At 37.4% G+C, this 20225-nt stretch overlaps 1 protein-coding gene across 4 annotated transcripts in view; it reads left to right on the plus strand.

Moving 5' to 3' along the window:
* Positions 1-1310: 1310 nt before the first annotated feature.
* USP54 (ubiquitin specific peptidase 54) overlaps positions 1311-20225 on the plus strand; it is a 58711-nt gene continuing 39796 nt past the window's right edge. For all 4 annotated transcript variants that reach the window (XM_028109744.2, XM_028109745.2, XM_028109747.2 and 1 more), the window contains exons 1-2: positions 1311-1500; positions 5419-5511. In XM_028109744.2, coding sequence (XP_027965545.1) covers positions 1354-1500; positions 5419-5511 — 240 coding nt within the window. In that variant the 5' untranslated portion in view covers positions 1311-1353. The remainder of the gene's footprint in view (positions 1501-5418; positions 5512-20225) is intronic.

The raw sequence follows: 20225 nt of genomic DNA on the forward strand, positions 1-20225 counted from the left end.
TTATTTGTAACCCAAATTATCTCTTTGATCCTCTGGCAAAAATAAAACATACAAACAAACAGGGCAGGAGAAGATTTAGTTCTCTTGGACATGATGTTAAGGACATATGGCTTACTTGCCTTGAGTGTTTCTCTAAGATGGGACATCTTTCCTCAGAACAGAGTCCAGACTGATAACTTGGCCTTCCCACCTTTAAACAGGCTTTCATAGCCATGAACATGTAAAATACCTTTAAAAATTTATTTATTCACAACATCTAACAGACTGTTCCAATTCTTAATTTGGTGTATATTTACTTGGTAATATTTTTGTTAGTCTCATTTTGAAAGGTTTGTATTTGGTTTTTGTTTTTGTCCCCATCAACTTTGTTCTAGAAAATTTCAGAGAAGTTTCCTATGAAAGTAAATCTGCTTACACCTTTTTTTTTTCCTCTTTGGCTTGAGTGTTTTGCCTTTTTGTTGTTATTGAGGTTTTTTGGGTTTTTTTTGTTGTTTTGTGGGGTTTTTTTGGGGAGGGTCATTGTTTGCCAAGGTTTCAAGTTTATAGTGAGAGGTGAGGCAACGTTGATCTTGGCAGAACAGCACAAAGCCAGTAGAGTCATTAAGTGACGCAAGCTTTTAGTTTTTTTTTTTTTTTCTTTTTGTTAAAGCTCTTTGGCAGAGCTGGCTATTCTAGTCACAGAGGAAGAGAAGAGGAGACTTTCTGAAATTCTGGATAGAATGATAGAAGATGTTTGGGGCATATTAAAAAAAGAGCAGCAGCAGTAAGAACAAAAACCCCATGTAATTAAAACAAATTTCTTATCTCTGTGGATTCTGTATCAGTTGCTTAGAACTTGAGTTTTTGCTTCAGATGATGATGGGACAAGAAATAGAGAAGGAGAGGAGGGTTGCATTGGATTCTTGCTTATCTGTCTGCCTCTCCTTCCAGTTGGAAAAAATCTTCAGTCTACAAGAAGCATCATCAACAAGTCTAAGGAATACATCCTACTGTAATCCTGGATTCTGTTGGAGTTGAGGACTACAGCCACTTCACCAGTATTTTATGGAGGCAATTCAAGAAAAATAGAAGAACAGAATACCTAAGGATTTCTCTGTGTTAGTACTGTGCCATGTTAAATTTGGGTATTGTTTGGAGCAAGTCGGGGACAGCTCTGTCATGAGGATCTAAGAAAATACCTGAGTTCCTTGAGCTACGTAGATGATGTTTGGAAGGTTGTAAACTCAAAGTATTTCAACATAAATTCATTGAATTCTGGATTCTCTTTTACAAGTCAGGACTTCAGCAGACAGAAACTCTCTCCCAAAAAGATACAAAGTCTTTTCTGAGTTTTCAAGCTAAATGTGAACAATAATGTCTTGGAAAAGAAACTATTTTTCAGGGGGCCGTGGTAGTGTCCAAGGGATGTTTGCACCTCGAAGCTCAACCTCCATAGCCCCCAGCAAAGGCCTCAGCAATGAGCCAGGACAAAACAGCTGCTTCCTCAACAGTGCCCTGCAGGTAAGGGCAATTTCTTACTTTCTGGTGAACTTTGACTTTTAGTTACTGATGCTGTGTTTCCAATAACTCGTTTAAATATAATCCTTGATGGTCTCTGTTTGAGGTGAGCAGCCTGAGATTATTTTTAAGTTTATCTGTGTGATCTTAGCAAGTCACTTATCTCTTTGAGTCTCAATTAACTCATTTATAGGAAAAAGGGATTAATAATGATAATAGAAATAATAACTGTGCCTGAAGGGGAAAGTACATGGACCAGATGATCTTAATACTTGTTTATTGACTTTCTTTTTGCTTCCTTTTTTTCCTTTTGAGAGCATAATGTTGTATCAACCAACTTTCTTTTCTCTAGTTAAGAAAACAAAGTTCTTTCCACAAGTCAAAGACTTTCAGGTATATTACTCTCGTCTTCATTAGAAGGCTCTTAGCATATACACTGAATGGAGTCCAGTCTTTGTCCATTTCTTCATCTCCTTCCTCTGAACTCTCCTGTAGTGGTTCATGATTGGTGTCTGGTCAGATATGCTTGAACAAAGGTAGTGGAAAGTAATTCCCCTAAGGTGTGATTATCTACTCTAGATTTTCCCTTTTGGTGTTGGTTGCCACATTAGTGATCTCAGAATCCTAAACTTCTTGTCTGCCTGCCTGCTTTGCCTTGTCATGCCCATAGAATGTTAAGTTCATCCCCTTTGGCCTAACTTTCAAGTAATTACTTTCCCCTCTTTTCTGCTCCTCAGAGTAAAAGTAAATGAAATTTGCCATCCAAGATAATTATGCTTGGGTGAAATATTAGTGTTATTGTTTCAGATGTAATGAGAAAAGAAGTTGCTATGAGAGAAGAAAAGACAAGACAATGTATTTGGTGTAAAAAGTACGGACACTCTCTCTAAAATAAGTAAATAAATCTTAAAAAAAAAAAGGGGGGCGCCTGGGTGGCTCAGTCGTTGAGCGTCTGCCTTCGGCTCAGGTCATGATCCCAGGGTCCTGGGATCAAGTCCCACCTCGGGCTCCCTGTTCGGCGGGAAGCCTGCTTCTCCCTCTCTCACTTCCCCTGCTTGTGTTCCTGCTCTCACTGTTTCTCTCTCTGTCAAATAAATAAATAAAATCTTTAAAAAAAAAAAAAAAAGGTGCCTGGGTGGCTCAGTTAGTTGAGCAACTGACTCTTGGTTTCAGCTCAGGTTGAGATCTCAGGGTCATGAGATCAAGCCCTGAGTCAGGCTCTGTGCTTAGTGTGGCATCAGCTTGGGACCTTCTTTACTTCTCCCTCTGCCCCTCCCCCTCTGCTCTCACTCATTCTCTCTCTCTAAAATAAATAAATCTTTTTTTTTTTTTAAAGCACTGGACCTATGAATTAGTTTTAGTGCATCTATAGACTTGCCTTGTGACCTTATGCGGGTAATAGTATTTCAGGATTCTCATTTATAATACAAGAATCTTATCAAGCTTATTTATGTAATAGTTTCATAATCGGGTTGCCTGACTGGCTCAGTTGGTGGAGCGTCTGATTCTTGGTCTCAGGGTTGTGAATTCAGGCCCCACAATGGGTGTACAGATTACTTAAAAAAAAGTTTTATACTCTCAGTTTTTGAATTTTTATTTGAAAACATTAAAAAAAATCCTATGCTGTTAAGCCTAGAGAAAGAGTTTAACTATATTCCCTCACTACTACAAATTCATGCATTTGGGTGGGGTTTGTTAGGTTTTTTTCCCCAGATGCTGCATGTGAGTTTTTTGAGTGACACTGCATAAACTAATAATACTTCTGTAATTTAGAAGCAGGAAAAAAAAAAGTGTTGACATAGGTGTGTGTGTGTGTGTGTGTGTGTGTGTGTGTGTGTGTGTGTGTGTGTGTTTACCTCCTTCCTGGCCACAGTCCTGTTTTTATAATTCTGTTTTTTCCTGTATGTTCTATCTGTACTGAAACAATAATATTTATGACTTTCTGTTCTAGTTTCCAGTGCCATATGGAACACATACTACACACACACACACACACACGCGCACTTCTAAATCCATACTTAAAGATTGAGTCATTGATGGTTTTGGAGTGCCTATTGTAATCATGTTACAAGTTGAAAATAATTGTTTCTATGAGCTAATATTCTAACTTTTGATATGAATGCTATTTTGGCCACAGAAGTATTGAAACCATTATGTTTATTATAAAAAGGTGTTACTTATTTGGGAGTATAGTGTATTTCAAAGAACTTTTGGAATATATACTTTGAAGACACATAAGTAAGAAGCTCCAGAAGTACAGTGCCTTTTCATATATGATGCCATTTAAATGTTTTCTAGCAAGAGGAGCTTCCTAAGGCATTATGCTATATATTATACCATTTCTTTTTTAACTAAAAGTCCATAGTGTATTCAGATTTCCTCAGTTTTTGCCTAATATCTTTTTCTGTTCCAGGATCCCATCCAGAATACTACAGTTACATTTACTTTTTTACTTGTCATGTCTCCTTAGGCTTTTCTTGGCTCTGACAGTTTCTCAAAATTTCCTTGTTTTTGATGATCTTAACAATTTTGAGGAGTAGTACTAGTCAAGTATTTTGTGGGATGTCCCACTATTGGAATTTGTTTGATATTTTTCTCATAATTAGACTGGTGTTATGGGTTTTTGAGAGGAAGACCATAAAAATAAAGTGTCCTTCTCATCACATCATATCTAGGTTACATACTATGAACATGATTTATCACTGTTGATATCACCATTTTTTTATTCTGTTGACATAAAGAAGGTCACAAACCTCTCAGAAAGGTCCAAAAATTGAGAAATCTAACAAAGACAAAATTCCACACTACAATTCAAGCTTTTTTTTTTTTTAAAGAATTCTGCGGTTTTGTTTTTTTATAAGATTTTATTTATTTATTTGACAGAGAGAGAGTGAGAGAGGGAACACAAGCAGGGGGAACTGGGGAGGGAGAAGCAGGCTCCACGCTGAGCGGGGAGCCTGATGTGGGGCTCAATCCCAGGATGCTGGGATCATGACCTGAGCTGAAGGCAGACACTTAATGACTGAGCCACCCAGGCATACCTACAATTTAAACTTCTAAGTAAGTTTTCAGTACCATATGATTTCACTTATATGTGGAATGTAAAAAGCAAAACAAATGATAAACAAAAAGCAGAATCAGACCTATAAATATGGAGAAAAACTGATGGATGTGAGAGGGGAGGGAGATGGGGGTAGGGGAAACTGGTGAAGGGGAGTGGGAGATATAGACTTCCACTTATGGAATGAATAAGTCATGGGGAGGGGCACTTGGCTGGCTCAGTTGGTAGAGCATGTGACTCTTGATCTCAGGGTTGTGAGTTCAAGCCCTAGGGTGGGTGTGGAGATTGCTTAAAAGAGTAATAAAACCTTAAAAAAAAAGTCATGGGAATAAAAGGCACAGCATAGGGAATATAGGCAGTAGTATTGTAATAGTGATGAATGTGACAGATGGCAGCTACGCTTGTGTTGGTAAGTACAGCATAACATAGAGACTTGTGGAATCCCTATGTTATATACCTGAAACTAATGTAACACGTATCAACTATACTTCAAAAAAAAAGTTTGTTCCAAAAAAAAATATGTTTTTTTTTTTGTGTGGATCATTAAAATAAACCCTAATTCTGCAGCTTTTAACCCATAAGTTAACCCTTTGGGATCACATTTGTATGTTATACCTTATTTCCTCTGTATAACCTTCCTTCATTTTCAAGTTAATGTATTTTTTAGAATATAGTTATCTGTCCCTCATGTTAGCTAACTCACCCTTTTTGACATTAGTTTTAATATACTAGAATGAGCTTTTTCTTGGGAATGAAGATATATTCTGTAGTCATTACCCATTTTTGCTTGAATTCTTGAATTTAAGATCACATGGAGGCTTTTTATAGAGTAATGAAGTATTTCCCCCATTTTTTGCCAGGTTTTATGGCACTTGGACATCTTCCGACGTAGCTTTAGGCAGCTTACAACTCACAAGTGCATGGGCGATTCCTGCATCTTTTGTGCTCTCAAGGTAAGTTCTTCAAATCTGTCTCTTCTCACTACCATTATTAGCCTGCCAAATGATCAATATTGAGGTAGTTTGGCTACTCAGGGTGATACTAAAGAATTTCTTAATTATCTGCCTGTGGCTTAGTGCAGAAGATGAATATGATTAGTTTTGCTTGCATCAAAGAATTGTTACTTGGCTTAGGTAGTCTGTTTTTCTGAACTTTTTTGCCCATACAGCTCTATTTAATGTGATAGGATATTATTCAAATGTGCTTAGATTTTGGGTATTTACCTGAAGAGCTAATTCTAAACTTTTATTTTGAAAGAATAAACAACCAAGTATTTTTATTGGAATTAACTATTGTCTGTTAAAGCTAAATTTAACAACAAACTATTGAGAAAAGTCAGTACTAACATTTTTCCATTACCACATTTAATAGATTCATTATACCCACTCTTTTTATAAAGATTATTTATATATTTATTTATATCACAGAGAGAGAGAGAGAGAGACAGTGAGAGCAGGAACACAAGCAAGGGGCAGTGGGAGAGGGAGAAGCAGGCTTCCTGCGGAGCAGGGAGCCCGAGACAGGGCTTGATCCCAGGACCCTGGGATCACGACCTGAGCCAAAGGCAGACGCCCAACAACTGAGCCACCTAGGTGCCCCCATTATATCCATTCTTGATCCCATTGTCTGACTCCCAAATTTTTCATTTCTGAATAAAATGAAACCTGAGGATTCATTTAGAGTTTGCTGCAATAGAGGAAGAAGAACTAGGTTGTATAAAAGGCCCCATTCTCCATTCTGTATCTGCTTGTCCAACATGGAGCTTCTCTGTGTTTTCCTGGTTTGTATGTACAATAGATTATTTATCACTGGATGAGTCTGCATGAGTTCTGATAAGCATCCAGTGTCATTTTTCAGTCTCAAGAAGTCTGAGCTCTTGGTTTTTGACAGGGATGCTTAGATGTGGTCATCATATGTTTAATTTAGTTGTTTTTACATCTTTGAGTAAGAACTGTAACAAAAAATCCAGGAGAATTTCCCAGTTATTTTGGCTATTTGCAACAACTGATTTGAAACAATTTTTTGAGCGGCATCACTTCAGAGTGTTAAATCCATGATGGGCAGATATCTTTAGAAAGAGATGACTGAGTCTTCTGAACATTTTGTCACTTAGGTCACAGACATCTTTTTTCTTTCCCCCTTAGAAGCATTGAAACTTTTAGCAAAGTATATGTTATTGATTAATTGGGAGTTTGAATATGAATTTTAATGAAACCAAATCTTTTACAAGTTGTAACATTTCTTTTTTTTTTTTTTTTTTTTTAAAGATCTTATTCATTCATTTGAGACAGAGACAATGAGAGATAGAGAGCATGAGAGGGAGGAGGGTCAGAGGGAGAAGCACACTCCCCGCCGAGCAGGGAGCCCGATGCAGGACTCGATCCCGGGACTCCAGGATCATGACCTGAGCCGAAGGCAGTCGCCCAACCAACTGAGCCACCCAGGCGCCCACAAGTTGTAACATTTCTGACTATGCCCACTCAGACAGAAGTCCATCCACAAGAGTATTTGGCTTGATTTTCTGAAGGGCAGATTAACATTAAGTATCTAATTTTAGGTAAACCAGAAATATAGTGGTCCTCTGGCCAGAAATCCAAGGGAAGTCTGGTTCATGGCATTAAAACAAAAAACCGAAGTAAGATACTTGCTAGAGAAATTTGAATCCTGGAGAAATCCCTGGTAGAGGAATCTCCTGAAACTGGAAACTCTCATCTGTACCAGGAAGGGATGATAGAACTTCTATGACCCTCTCACATGGCTTTGACTAGTCAGGACTATGCCATCCTCTTCATTGACCCAGGTGGGACTCTCATGAACTGGCTGTACCAGCCTTATTATGTTTTAATTTCCAGAAGCACAAATTATTATTGTGATATAAATTAGTATCATTATAGAAACCAAATAGATGAAGAAAACCAACCACGAGACTTCATGGGACACCTTCTGAGATGCCCAAGTACAGAAAGGAGGATGTTTTTCAACTTATGAGGGCTGAGATTGTACCTTGGGACTCTTTCAGAGAAGCAGTTGCTTATGGCAGATAGGTAAATCGGCTTGGGGAATCAAAGGCTGTATTTTGGATCTTCATAATTCTGAGAAGTTCTAGTACTTTCCTTATCACATCATTGTCTGAGCTATCAATTAGGTTTATTTTCCTTCACTGCTTCTTTTGTTATATTGGGAGTATATTAAAAATTTGTTTTTCCCTAAAGTGCTTTTCAGTCCCTCAGTGCTATATAAGTGTTAAATAATTAAGCTCTAGCTTGCATTCTTTTAATTACTGTATACCTCATTTGAAAATTATAAATAGATTTACATTGCAAATGGATTAATTTGTATGATGAGCAGAACATGGTTCTAATAGTCGAGAAATTTAAATTGTTAGAATGGCCATATTCCTTCATTCAGGAGGACTTTATTTTCTGAGAGAAGAGAAGGGATATTGAGTGTTTGGAAGAGCAAATCTGGGATGGACCATCAGCACCTGGAATATCTCTTTTTTGTTCCCTACTTTAATTTTTTTTTTAAGATTTTATTTATTTATTAGAGAGAGAGAGAATGAGAGATAGAGAGCATGAGAGGGAAGAGGGTCAGAGGGAGAAGCAGACTCCCTGCCAAGCAGGGAGCCCGATGTGGGACTCGATCCTGGGACTCCAGGATCATGACCTGAGCCGAAGGCAGTCGCTTAACCAACTGAGCCACCCAGGCGCCCCCTACTTTAATTTTTTTTTTAGAGAGAGAGAGAACAAAGGGGGGGCACGGGGCAGAGGGAGAGGGAGGGAGAGAATCTTAAGCAGGCTCCCATGCCCAGCAGGAAGCCTGACGCAAGGCTTGATCTCACAACCCTGAGATCATGACCTGAGCCAAAATCAAGGGTTGGATGCTTAACCAACTGAGCCACCCAGGTGCCCCTAAAAATATTTTTATAGAATATGAAATAATATGATTCATCCCTGAGCTAGATTCTAGTCCAGTATAATAAGACAAAAGGACAGATAAAGATTAGGAAGAAAGAAGCAAAGTTATTATTTGCAGATGATATGATTGGCTATTAAAAAAATCTCAAAGTATCTACTGATATATCAGTAGAATCAATAAGAGGATTTAGCAGGTTATTGCCTGTAAGATCAAGGTATAACATTCAATTGTATTTCTATATACTAGCAACTAATAGAAAATGCAAGATAAAAAGAACTTTTATAACAGCAACAAAGTATATAAAGTAGATATGAATAAATCTAACAAAAAAGATATGACAATTATATAAAATCCCCACAGAGATCCAGTATAATGAATAATTACAAAGTGAACATCCTTGTAACAAGTCTTTAGGTGAAAATAGAATACTGCCAGTACCATAAACATTCACCCTCCTTTCTTTCTCAGTCACATCTCCTTCTTTCTCCCAGAAGTAGCCACTTTTCTGATGTTTGTGGTAATCACTTCTTTGTTTTATCTGATAGTTTTACTACCTATGTATCCATTCTTAATCTAATTTAAAAATTACCTGTTTTTAAAAGATTTACTTCATTGTAAATGGAATCATTTTTAAAAGATTTACTTATTTATTTTAGAGAGAGAGAGGGAGTGCAACAGCGCAGAGGGGAGGAACAAAGGGGAAGGGCAAAGGGAGAGAGAGTCTTAAGCAGACTCTGCACTGAACACAGAGCCCAGCTCAGGGCTCCATCTCACGACTCAGATCACGACTTGAGCTGAAACCAAGAGTCAGTCACTTAATTGACTGTGCTACTCAGGTGCCCGGTAAATGGAATCATTTTATATGTGTGCGTGTGTGTGTGTGTGTGTGTGTCTTCTTTAGTGCAGCAATATGTTTATAAGATCATATTGTTCTGTGCAGGTTGACTTTGTTCATCTTCTTTATTATATGGTATTTCATTGTGTAAATAAACCAGTTTGTTTATTTTATTGCTGGTAGTCATTTGGATTATTTCCAGTTTTTAATTTTTTATGAACAATATTGCCAAGAAGATTCTTGTGTATATCTACATATGTATACACATTTTTTTGCATATATGTCCAGGAATGGAATTACTGGATCATAGGATATGTATATTTACAATTTTTTTTTATATTGCTAACTGCTTTCCAATATTTACATGTGTTTTCCAATGTGGTGATACTAATGTGTATTCTGACCAGCAGGTTTGTCCTGGAAGTTGAGTAAATTCAATTCTGAACTTATGACAAATAGGGAAGGATAGACAGGACATTCTTTTTTTTTTTTTAAAGAATTTATTTATTTATTTGACAGAGAGAGACACAGTGAGAGCAGGAACACAAGCAGAGGGAGTGGGAGAGGGAGAAGCAGGTTTCCCGCGGAGTGAGGAGCCCGATGCGGGGCTCGATCCCAGGACCCTGGGATCATGACCTGAGCCGAAGACAGACGCTTAACGACTGAGCCACCAGGCACCCCTAGACAGGACATTCTTGAAGAATAATAACAAAATGAGAGACTTGCCTTGTTTATCAGAGTAGACTAAGTTATGCTTTGGTAACAAGCTAAAATCTCAGTGATAAATACACAAAAGATTTATTTTGCATTCCCATTACTTGTCCACTGCAGGTTAGTAGGAGAACCCTACTGATTGTAGTCACTCAGGAATTCAGGTGCCAAAGCTATAACCAAGTTGACTATTACTAGTGGCCAAGTCAGAGCGGACATTTGAATGTTCAACAGGTCACTTCTGCTCAGAGCTCACTGGCCAGAACTAAAATCATATGGCTCCAGTGAATCCCAAGCGGGCCCGGAAGTGTGATCCTATCAAAATCCTTGGGAGAGGGATGAACCAGAAATACTTAGCAAAAGTACTAATGACTACCATACTTTATCAGATATAAAACTACATCAGTTATAAAACTATAGTAATTAAGACAATGTGGTATCAACACAGTATGACTAATAAATCGATGGATCGAAGTTAAAAGTTCAGAAGTAGACATATAGAAACTTACTACTTGCCCTGTGAATCAAAGGAGAAAGTGAACTTTTCAATAAATGGTGATTAGACAATTGGTTATCCATATGGAAAGAAAAAGGAAATTAGAACCCTACCTCATATTATTACCAAAAGTATGAATTTCAGCTGAGTTAAGGACTAAAACATGAAAGGAAACTTTTTTAAAGTTTTAGAAGAAAATATGAAAGAATATCATGACCTCAGGGATAAATGGAATTTATTCAATGACAAGAAAAACACAAAGTTAAAAAAATTGATAACATTTTACTACAAAAAATTCAAAAACCTCTGTTCATCAGAAGACTCCAGAAGAGGGTAAAGACACAAGGCCACACACTGGGAGGAAATATCTGCAATATATTATATAACTAACAAAGTATTGGTACTCAGCATAGAACTTCAGAGAAGAACTTCTATAAAGAATAAGTAAAAGATAATTGAGTTAGTGGGAAAATGGGTAAAAGACATAAACAGGCGGGCGCCTGGGTGGCTCAGTTGGTTAAGCGACTGCCTTCAGCTCAGGTCATGATCCTGGAGTCCCGGGATCGAGTCCCTCATGGGGCTCCCTGCTCGGTGGGGGATCTGCTTCTCCCTCTGACCCTCCCCCCTCTTATGTGCTCTCTCTCTCATTCTTTCTCTCAAATAAATAAATAAAATCTTAAAAAAAAAAAGACATAAACAGGCATTTCTCAGAACAGGAAACCCAAAAGACCTTTAAGCATATGAAAGATTCTTACCCTCCTAAGTAATCCAAGAAATGTAAACTAAACGAATACTCTTCAGAGTAGTAGAAATTTAAAAATCACTTAAGATTGTTACCTGAAAGGTAGAATAATAAGAACTTATATACAGTTGCTGGTTGGAATATAAATTGATACCACTAGTTAGGGAAATAGTTTATTACATTTTTCAGGTAAAATTAAAGTAGCATATACCCTACCACTCAGTAATTCCACTCCTAGATACATGTTGTAGAGAACTTCCTTGTATATACATATAAGAAGATATATTCAAGAATGTTCAAAGTAGTATTTTTTTGTAATTACAGAAAAATGGAAACAGCCCATTCCAACTATAGTAGAATATATATAAAAATTACGGTTTCTTCCTAAAGTAAGACACTATATGGCAGTGAAAATGAATAGCCTTTAGCTCTATATATCAGCTTGGATTAATGACAAAAATATTACACTGACTGAAAAAAGCAAGTCATAGAGGGCTATATAATGATTCCATTTATATACAAAGTAAAAATGGGCAAAACTAAACAACATGTTGTTCAGGGATACAGGTATGTGATAACACTATAGAGAGAAAGGGAATGATTTTCATAAAATTCAGGACAGTGGTTATCTCTGGAAAGTGGAGGGGAGGAGATTATAATCAATTGGGGAGTTTCACACTCATTGACAGTTTTTCCATTTCTTTTTTTTTTAAATTTTTAAAAGATTTTATTTATTTGAGAGGGAGAGAGAGAGAGAGAGCACAAGCAGAGGGAGTGGCAGAGAGAGAGAGGGAGACGTAGGCTCTTTGCTGAGCAGGGAGCCCAATGCGGGACTCGATTGCGGGACCCTGGGATCATGACCTGAGCCGAAGGTAGACGCTTAACTGACTGAGCCACCCAGGCGCCCCTAATTTTTCCTTTTCTTAAATTGAGTGGTGGACACATGGGCATTTCTTTATTATTCTTTGGCTAAATATAAACATCAGGCTTGTTTTTATAAATGATGATTTTTATTAAATATAATACAGGGGTGCCTGGTTGGCTCAGTCAGTGCAACTCTTGATCTCAGGGTTGTAAGTTCAAGCCCCACATTGGGTGTAGAGATCACTTAAAATCTTAACAACAACAAAATAAACGTACTACAGTCATTTTAGAAAGCACACTAGAGTGTAAAGAGGAAAGCTGGAAATTGCCTGAATTCATCACAGAAATTGCCATTTCTCTTTATGCCTCCTCTCTGGTCAATGTATTTCTAGAAATAAGTCTTTCCGTCCACTTATAGTAAAAAGAATCCTTTTTTTTCAGACCCCTGAATTGCCTTTCCATCTCTAGTATCATCCTACTTCATTTGTTCTAACCTAAGAATATGCTGGAGTGCTATTTTGAAGTTACTCCCTTCTTGTATAACCTTGAAGAATTACTTAAAAATGTATGATTATAGGCATTTAAAAAACTAATTTCATACTTTCTTTTCCCTTCCTTTCCTTCCTCAGGCACTCTCCATCAGCTATGAAAGCAGATGGTACACTCTCTATGCCTACCTCTTAGACATTGCAGATGTTACTTTGCCTGAATCTTGGCACCCAGAACAAACAACAATAAACAAAACAACACATCCCTTTTAAACCAAACCAAATCCAGTTCTTTCAGAACTCCAATTCAGAAACATAACTTCTCTTTTTCCCCCCCAGAAATATATCTTCTTAATGAAGTTTTTTAAAATATTACTTCTATCTAGACCCATGATTGTTTTACTTAATTGTATTTAGCATGGCTGAATGAGTTTTTGGGAAGGTGGCTCAGCATTTCCTCCCTTTTGGTATTCCTTAAGGTGCTTGCACCATAATATAAACACTTAACTTCTCTGGGTTCATATATTCTTTAAGTAGTTCTTGGATTTTAGTTATAAAGTCTTGGGTACTTGCCTTTTTCTTCTCTCTCTCTCTTTTTTTTTTTTTTTTGTCTTTTATGCTCTCTCTCACTCTTGTTCTACTTCAGATTTTCATTGTGACTTGGTTTTATACTTTTTTTTTTTTCAGTAGGTCTACTTAATCTTGGATTTTATGCCTCGTTTAGTTAGGGAAGGGTGAGATGTATGTGTGTGGTGGGGGTCCTGAGGAGTTGATGGTGGGAAGATCTGCTTAAGAGTCAAAAGCCTGGGATTCTGTCAAACAAAGCAGTTATCTGGCATCCTACAATTAAGTTACATGTTAAATTTGTGGTATCCCAGTGTGGGTGTAATTCTATATATTTAAATCCCTGCTTTTTTCTCTGCCTATTTAAAAATTAGAGGAATGTTTGGTGAAGCGAGTAAGAATTCCTTTTTGCTGGTACTTTGTGTCCTATTTGCATTCTTTAGTGCTAAGTTTGAAATGTAAAATTCTTATATCATAGATTTTTTTCAAAATAGGGAACTCCAAAATTCTTGAATTTGAAATACTCTATAAGAACTTGCCAATTCTATGAAGTCAGAATTCTTTGTGTTGGTACATAATTGTTTAGCTCTAGAACCCAGTATTAAGAACAAAAAGAGACATAAACATGTTCCTAGATGAATCAGAAGCTAGCCAACTTTCCCGTAATCTAATGTTTTGGATGAAGGATTTGGGCTTCTGAGTCTGGCTAGAAGATACGTATCCCTGCTTTTTCTCTACTTTTTATTTACCTTGCATCAACCCTTAAAATGCTTTTACTATTGGTCTTATGTGAACAACTTTTATATAATATTTTTGCTTTTTCTTCTGCTCTCCGAATGTTTGTCAGTATTTTTGTGCCTTGTGACCATCACAGGTACCGTAGTATATGTTGTATCCAGAGCTTATAATTGCTTTTTGGTGGTTTATATACAATATTTAGGATAATCCATTTCTTTTGTTCTGTAAAATGTACTGGCTTTTTTTTTCTATGTTACTTGATACTAAGTTCCTAAAGTAATTTGAGCCTTCAAATCTTGCATGCATATTATTAATGATGGCTTTCATTAAAAAGAATTTGTGTCAGTGTGTCTTTCTTCTTACTGTGAACCGCAATGCCTTTCAACACTGATTTAGCAAATAGAAGCGATTTGTGTGCTTATTACCCTGTTCCTTCTGAATCTACAAATTTATTCCCATCTAATGTTACTAAAAGATATTTCCTAACCTGAACTGTAGTCATGCCTATAGCCTAGAGCTCTTATTTATTATTCATATTGAATCTGCCCTTTTGCCCCCAGCCCCCAGGGTATGATTTTACTTTGGTGTTGGCTTATTTATTTATCTCTGTCCAGGGGAGGAAATCCGTCCTCTGTACTTAGTATGCCACAAAGATTTTGTTCTCCTTCCAGGGATTGTACTATAAGCTTTGCTGTGTGCCAAGATGTAGGACAGAGTGTTTTTTGTTATAGGCAAAGAAGAATGCTTCATTGATTAAATTCAACAAATCTTCTCAATTAGTGATTTTTCTTTTAAGAATGCTAGTACAAGGCATCAAAGCCAGGGAATGTTGGTAATGCTGAGGGTAGGTGGGGAGGAAATAGGTTTTTGTGTATAAGGTGTTGTGTAATGTAAGTCTGTATTTGTAGAGCAGTAAGAATGTTTTGAAAGGGGCAGGAAAATCTGTGTTCTGTTGATAACCCACCTGTTAACTGGGGGGATATTTGAGAGTTCAGAGAATAAATACCTCAATATATTTTTAAGTAGCTGTTCCTCTGTTGGGTATTGAAGCTTAAGCACAGTGAGTAAAGTAGTATGGGAAATTACTTATTGTTCATTATCAGTCCAATCCTTCTTTTTTGTAGATTATTGGAATAGAAGGTTTTTCATTGTCCTATAGTCATGGCCAGTATCAGAGAAGAGTAAATCCATTATGCTGGACTATTTAAACCAGGAAATTAGATTTCTAATATGTTCCCCGGAAATTTTAGCTAGTAATAAACAGCCCTCATGTGAAGAAGCTATATCCCTATGTCTAATGCAAATATCATCTACTTGAGTTGAACTTCTTTGTTTTGCTTATCTATGGGATATGAGCATATGTGTGTGGTCTTTTGGTTAACTTTTCTTAGTCTTGAAGTCCTATTAGTCTGTACCGAAATATTCTCAACTAATTTAACCATTGACATAACTTGGATAGTATAAAGTTGAGTCTTTTATCCTTTTTCAAATTTGGAGTTTAGAATTTTACATGATATTCAAATAGAGGGGTATGGCTGCAAGGAAAAACATAGTAGATCATCATGATTCTTTCCTTTCCAGAGTTTATGGCAGAACCTGAAACTTATACAATCTCAAAATCTTTGTGCATGTCCAGAAGGGTCCCCCTTTTCATTTCCCCTGTGGGGTAAGTGGTTATGGTATTGATTCTCAAAATTTGATTTAAATACTGTTGGTAATCTCTAAGGTCCTGTATTTTTGATATTGACAAAAATTAGCAAGTTGACTATTATATTTTGTAAAATCTCACCATTGGTTTGTGATTTCCCACTAAAAGCAATACCATCCTCTGGTGGAATTTAGCCTGTCTCTGTTCTATGGCTCTCTGTCCAGTGTCTTGAAGTCTTGGTATTTCTTTCTGTGTTTTGTCTTTGTGTGTATATGGGTGTCTGTCTCTTTTGCACTGGTAACAGGAATGAGGGTGATAGGTAGCTTATGATGGTCTTTAACTTCACCACTGCAAGTCTACAAAGTGTTGGGTTATGAACTCAAAAGAGTGCAAATAAAGCCCTAAACTCATGGGGAGATACTGAATTTACTTAAAAGGACTGATATAGGATATGCAGATAATTTTCTAATCATGAAGTCCAGAAAAGGTAGGTATTTTTAGACATAAGGTTAAGGAATCCCAGTGGAGAAACTAGCCAGCTGTTCTCTGCCTTCTCCAGTGTTGAAGTAAGAGTTTCTATTAAACTGATTGGATATTTGATAATATTGAAGAATTATTATTACCCTTTTCTAAGTGTGGCAATTATATTATGGTTATGTTTTAAACAAAAAGAGTTCTTATTTTTTAGAGACATACCCTGAAATGTTTACAGATGAATAATGTCTGGCATTTGATTCAAAATGACCTGGGAATGGGGTAAGTGGGTGGGTTGTATATATGAAATGAGATTGGCCACAGGCTGATAATTGTTGAAGATAGGTAATAGGTACATGGGAGTTTGTTGTGGTATTTTGTCTACTCTAGTATGTTTGAGATTTTCTGCAATAAAATGTTAAAAATCCAATGTTATTGTTTTGGGTGCCAAAATGGCAAACATTTATATGTTCTTTCCCCTCTTGAAAGAGAATGTTCGAGATTCTTTTGAACACATAAAACTAGTGAATAGTTCTCTTTTCCAGTAGTCCTCAAGGAGTAGTAGCTCCTTTATCTTTCTTTCAGAGGATTGTTTTTACAAACAGGCTTGATTGGCCACATTCAGGTTTACAAGTTACTTAAGTCTCTGATTTCCAGGAGATGTGGAGAAAAGGAGTGATTATGAGAGCCAAAATGATGAGAGATTTGGGAAGCCCAGATCAAGAAGAGAAAACCTAAGAACTGAGTTAGTAGCAGTGCATAAAGTGTGTCATGCCTTTGCAAAGTTATTCTTGGACACCCTTCAGGGATGAGTTGGACTGCTAACTTTCCAAAAAACCGAGAGTCCATAAAGCATCAAATTTAGTGATGGCCCTTCTCCTTGACCTCCATCTTCTCTACTCATGACTTCTTTTAGATGCAAGGCTAGAAAGTCCTGAGAGAGAAATAAACAGCTTTTGCCCGCCTAAAGAGAAAAGTCTGTGTTTTAGGGGGAAAAAAGTTTAAGCAACAGCTGCATTTGTAGATGCCAAAGCACAAAGACTTTCTGTCTTTATGGCACTTTTATCTTATTTACATGTCTTTACTAATCCAAATAATTATGTGCTTATGTGGGTAGAATTGTTTGCTCCATGATCCAAGAGAAATGGGTGGGGAAGCACCTGCTTTTAGTCATTAAAGTCTTAATGCTTTTGCACTGCATCCAAGAAAATAGTTAACAGACAAAAAGTAATTTGCCTTTTCCTGAGAATGAAAAGGAAGACCTCTTTGGTTTCACTTTGTGAAGAAGAGCAGAGAGAAGCCTCAAAGGTGGGTTTTCTCTGTTTATTGAAATGAAACCATCATGGTCCCCATAGGGAAAAATAATTCCTGGGTTTTGGTTCTTCCTACCCTTTCCCACTCCCTGCCACAGAACTCAGCAATTGGAAGAATACCAGTTTTTGTTCCTTATTGGTGCTACCACCTGTTCTTATTGCTGAACTAAATGTTCTTGGCTTTCTTTGGTGTGAACAGGATCTCCCTCTGGGAAAGGTGGGAGGAGGGTGAAAAAGGGAACAGGAGGAGGCCCGTTCCAGCCCTTGTGCTCATGTGAGAGGGACACACAGGGGTTAGTGTGCTGCCCTAACAGAGGGGCTTTGTGCTACAGCTTCTTACAGAGCTGCAGCTCCACAGATGCATGCTGGGAGAGCTCAGGCTGCTTCATCCCTGGTATACTTGCTTTTTCCTAACAATAGCAGAGCAAGACTGATAATAATAGTTACAATAAAATAAAGAAGATGCAGGTATTCTGAATACATTCAGATATTCATTGTGTGTGGAGAAAGTTGCCTGCAATTAAGAGATGAGGAAAGAGTATCGCTTGGAGCCATTGATGACACCAGACACAAGTCAGATCTGTTATTGCATGTCCATTGTGCATGTAAGCAGAGCTCTGACTTTAGGTCTTGCCCTTTCTGTGCTGAAACCTTTCTTATATAGTCATGGGAAATCTCTCTCTCCTAAGTAAGAGCAACAGAAAGAGAAAAGATTGATTCTTCCTACCCAGATTTCAGAGCCTAGGGAGGTAGCTCAAAGTAGATGCATTTCTGACCCAAGGTCAGTAGCAGACAGACTTCTTAGGAACCTAAAAATATAATGACAGTAATAATAATGATAACAACAACAACAATGGCAGCTAATACTTAGATAGCACTTATACAGCCAGGCATTAGTCTAAGGTATAGAGATATAAGTAATTCATTTAATCCATAAATAACCCTAGAAGGTAAGTATTACTACTAATCCTCTTTTAAAAGAGAAAACTGAAGCCTAGAGAAGTTAAGTAACTTTTCTAAGGTCACAGAGATGGTAGATAACAGGACTGGGATTTTGAACCCAGATAGTCTGGTTCCAGAGTCCGTGCTCTTAACTATTACTCTATACCATCTCTCAGTGGAGGCCTGTCCTTTCTCAAGCGGGGTCATCTGAACCACAGAACACAGAACATAACTTGAGTGACTATTTTAATTCTCTCTGGCTAATAACATAACTACTGCATGCATAGGAGAGACATTAGTTCATTAGGAATTGTTGATGCCTTAAGAGTATTAGGGCTTAATTCTGAAGGGAACTCAGTTGAGAAAGACTAAAGGGGCTGTAGTTTGCAAATATCACATTTGTACACAACTGTCCTGGAACTAATTTCGCATTGGTTTGTTTTGAAACCAGTTTTGAGCTCTGCACACAGGACCAAACCTCATCCATCCCATGCTCTAGAGATAGAGCTTTTGTTAGCAGTAATACCTTAGCATTAACAGTTGAGAAGAATGGCAAGTTGGGATGTGATAGGGGTCACTTAGTGTTTTCAGTTGTCAAACCACTATTATTTGTAGAAGCAGTCACTGCTTCTTGGGCCACCTTTTCCTTTGTTTCTCTGTTCCTGTGTCTCAGAATCCTGTAGGTCACTTGGTGTAGATATCCAGTTGTCCTCTGAGAATGTTTATCTATGGTCCTAGACCGTTCCTTTTGGTCTAGTTTAAGGGTCACTGATAGTGAAGGTCCTGCCTTGCCTTTCCCTGATCTTAAATATATTTGTAAAAAATGTCTAGGTTAATCCAAAATAACTTGGAATACTTATAATAGATTTCCCCCAGCTCCTAGCTTATAAAATAATACTAAATGTGTATTATTTAGTACAGTCTCCACACCGTACGGAATTCTTTGGAGGGAAATAATAGCAGGTTACATAGCAAATTGTTCTTGAGCTGCTTTTGGGATAGATGTTCAATGTGTATGAGGAAGAACAGTGCTAGTAAGAGAGTAGAATGAGGAAAAAACCGTTCTAACTTGAAATTAGCTGAATGAGGTTTAATTCCATTTTGCTTTAACCAGTTATATTACCTTAAGAAAAATTTTCAACTTTTCTAGGTGATTCTTTATCTGCTTAAAAAAAAGAGGGACTAGGGATACCTGGGTGGCTCAATTGGTTAAGCATCCGACTCTTGATCTCAGCTCAGGTCTTAATCTCTGGGTCGCGGGTTCAGGCCCTGTGTTGGGCTCCCCAGTGGGCATGGAGCCTACTTAAAAAAAAGGAGGGGACTTAATAATATCTTAATAAGATCTACCCATATCACATCATTCATTCATTCATTCATTCATTCATTCATCCAAAACAAGTTATCGGTTGCCCTCTATATGCCAGTACCCTTCTAGGTGCTGGGAATAATATAGCAGGGAATTAAAGGGCAAAAATTTTCTGTCCTCACACTTAAATTCTAGAGAGTATAGTCAGACAGTAAATAAGTAAAATACATGGTATTAAAGATGATAATAAGTGCCACAGAGAAAAATAAAACAGCTGAGGGTGGAGGGTTTGGGGAAGAGGGGGTGGAGCTTGAAATTTTAAATAGAGTGATCAGGGGGCACCTGGGTGGCTCAGTTGGTTAAGTGTCTGCCTTTTGCTCAGGTCATGATCCCAGAGTCCTGGGATCAAGTCTGCATTGGGCTCCTTGCTCAGTGGGGAACCTGCTTCTCCCTCTGCCTGCCATTCCCTCTGCTTGTGCGCTCTCTCTCTTTTCAACAAATAAAATCTAAAAAAGAAAGAAAGGAAGAAAGAGAGAGAAAGAAAGAAAGAGAAAGAGAGAAAGAAAAAAAGAATGATCAGGAAATACTATATAGTGAGGGTAATATTTGGATAAAAATCTGAAGAACT

The sequence above is a fragment of the Eumetopias jubatus genome, unplaced genomic scaffold (assembly GCF_037043125.1).
Source record: "Eumetopias jubatus isolate StellerSeaLion01/CBP00866 unplaced genomic scaffold, mEumJub1_p1.0 scaffold_17, whole genome shotgun sequence".
Lineage (NCBI taxonomy): Eukaryota > Metazoa > Chordata > Mammalia > Carnivora > Otariidae > Eumetopias > Eumetopias jubatus.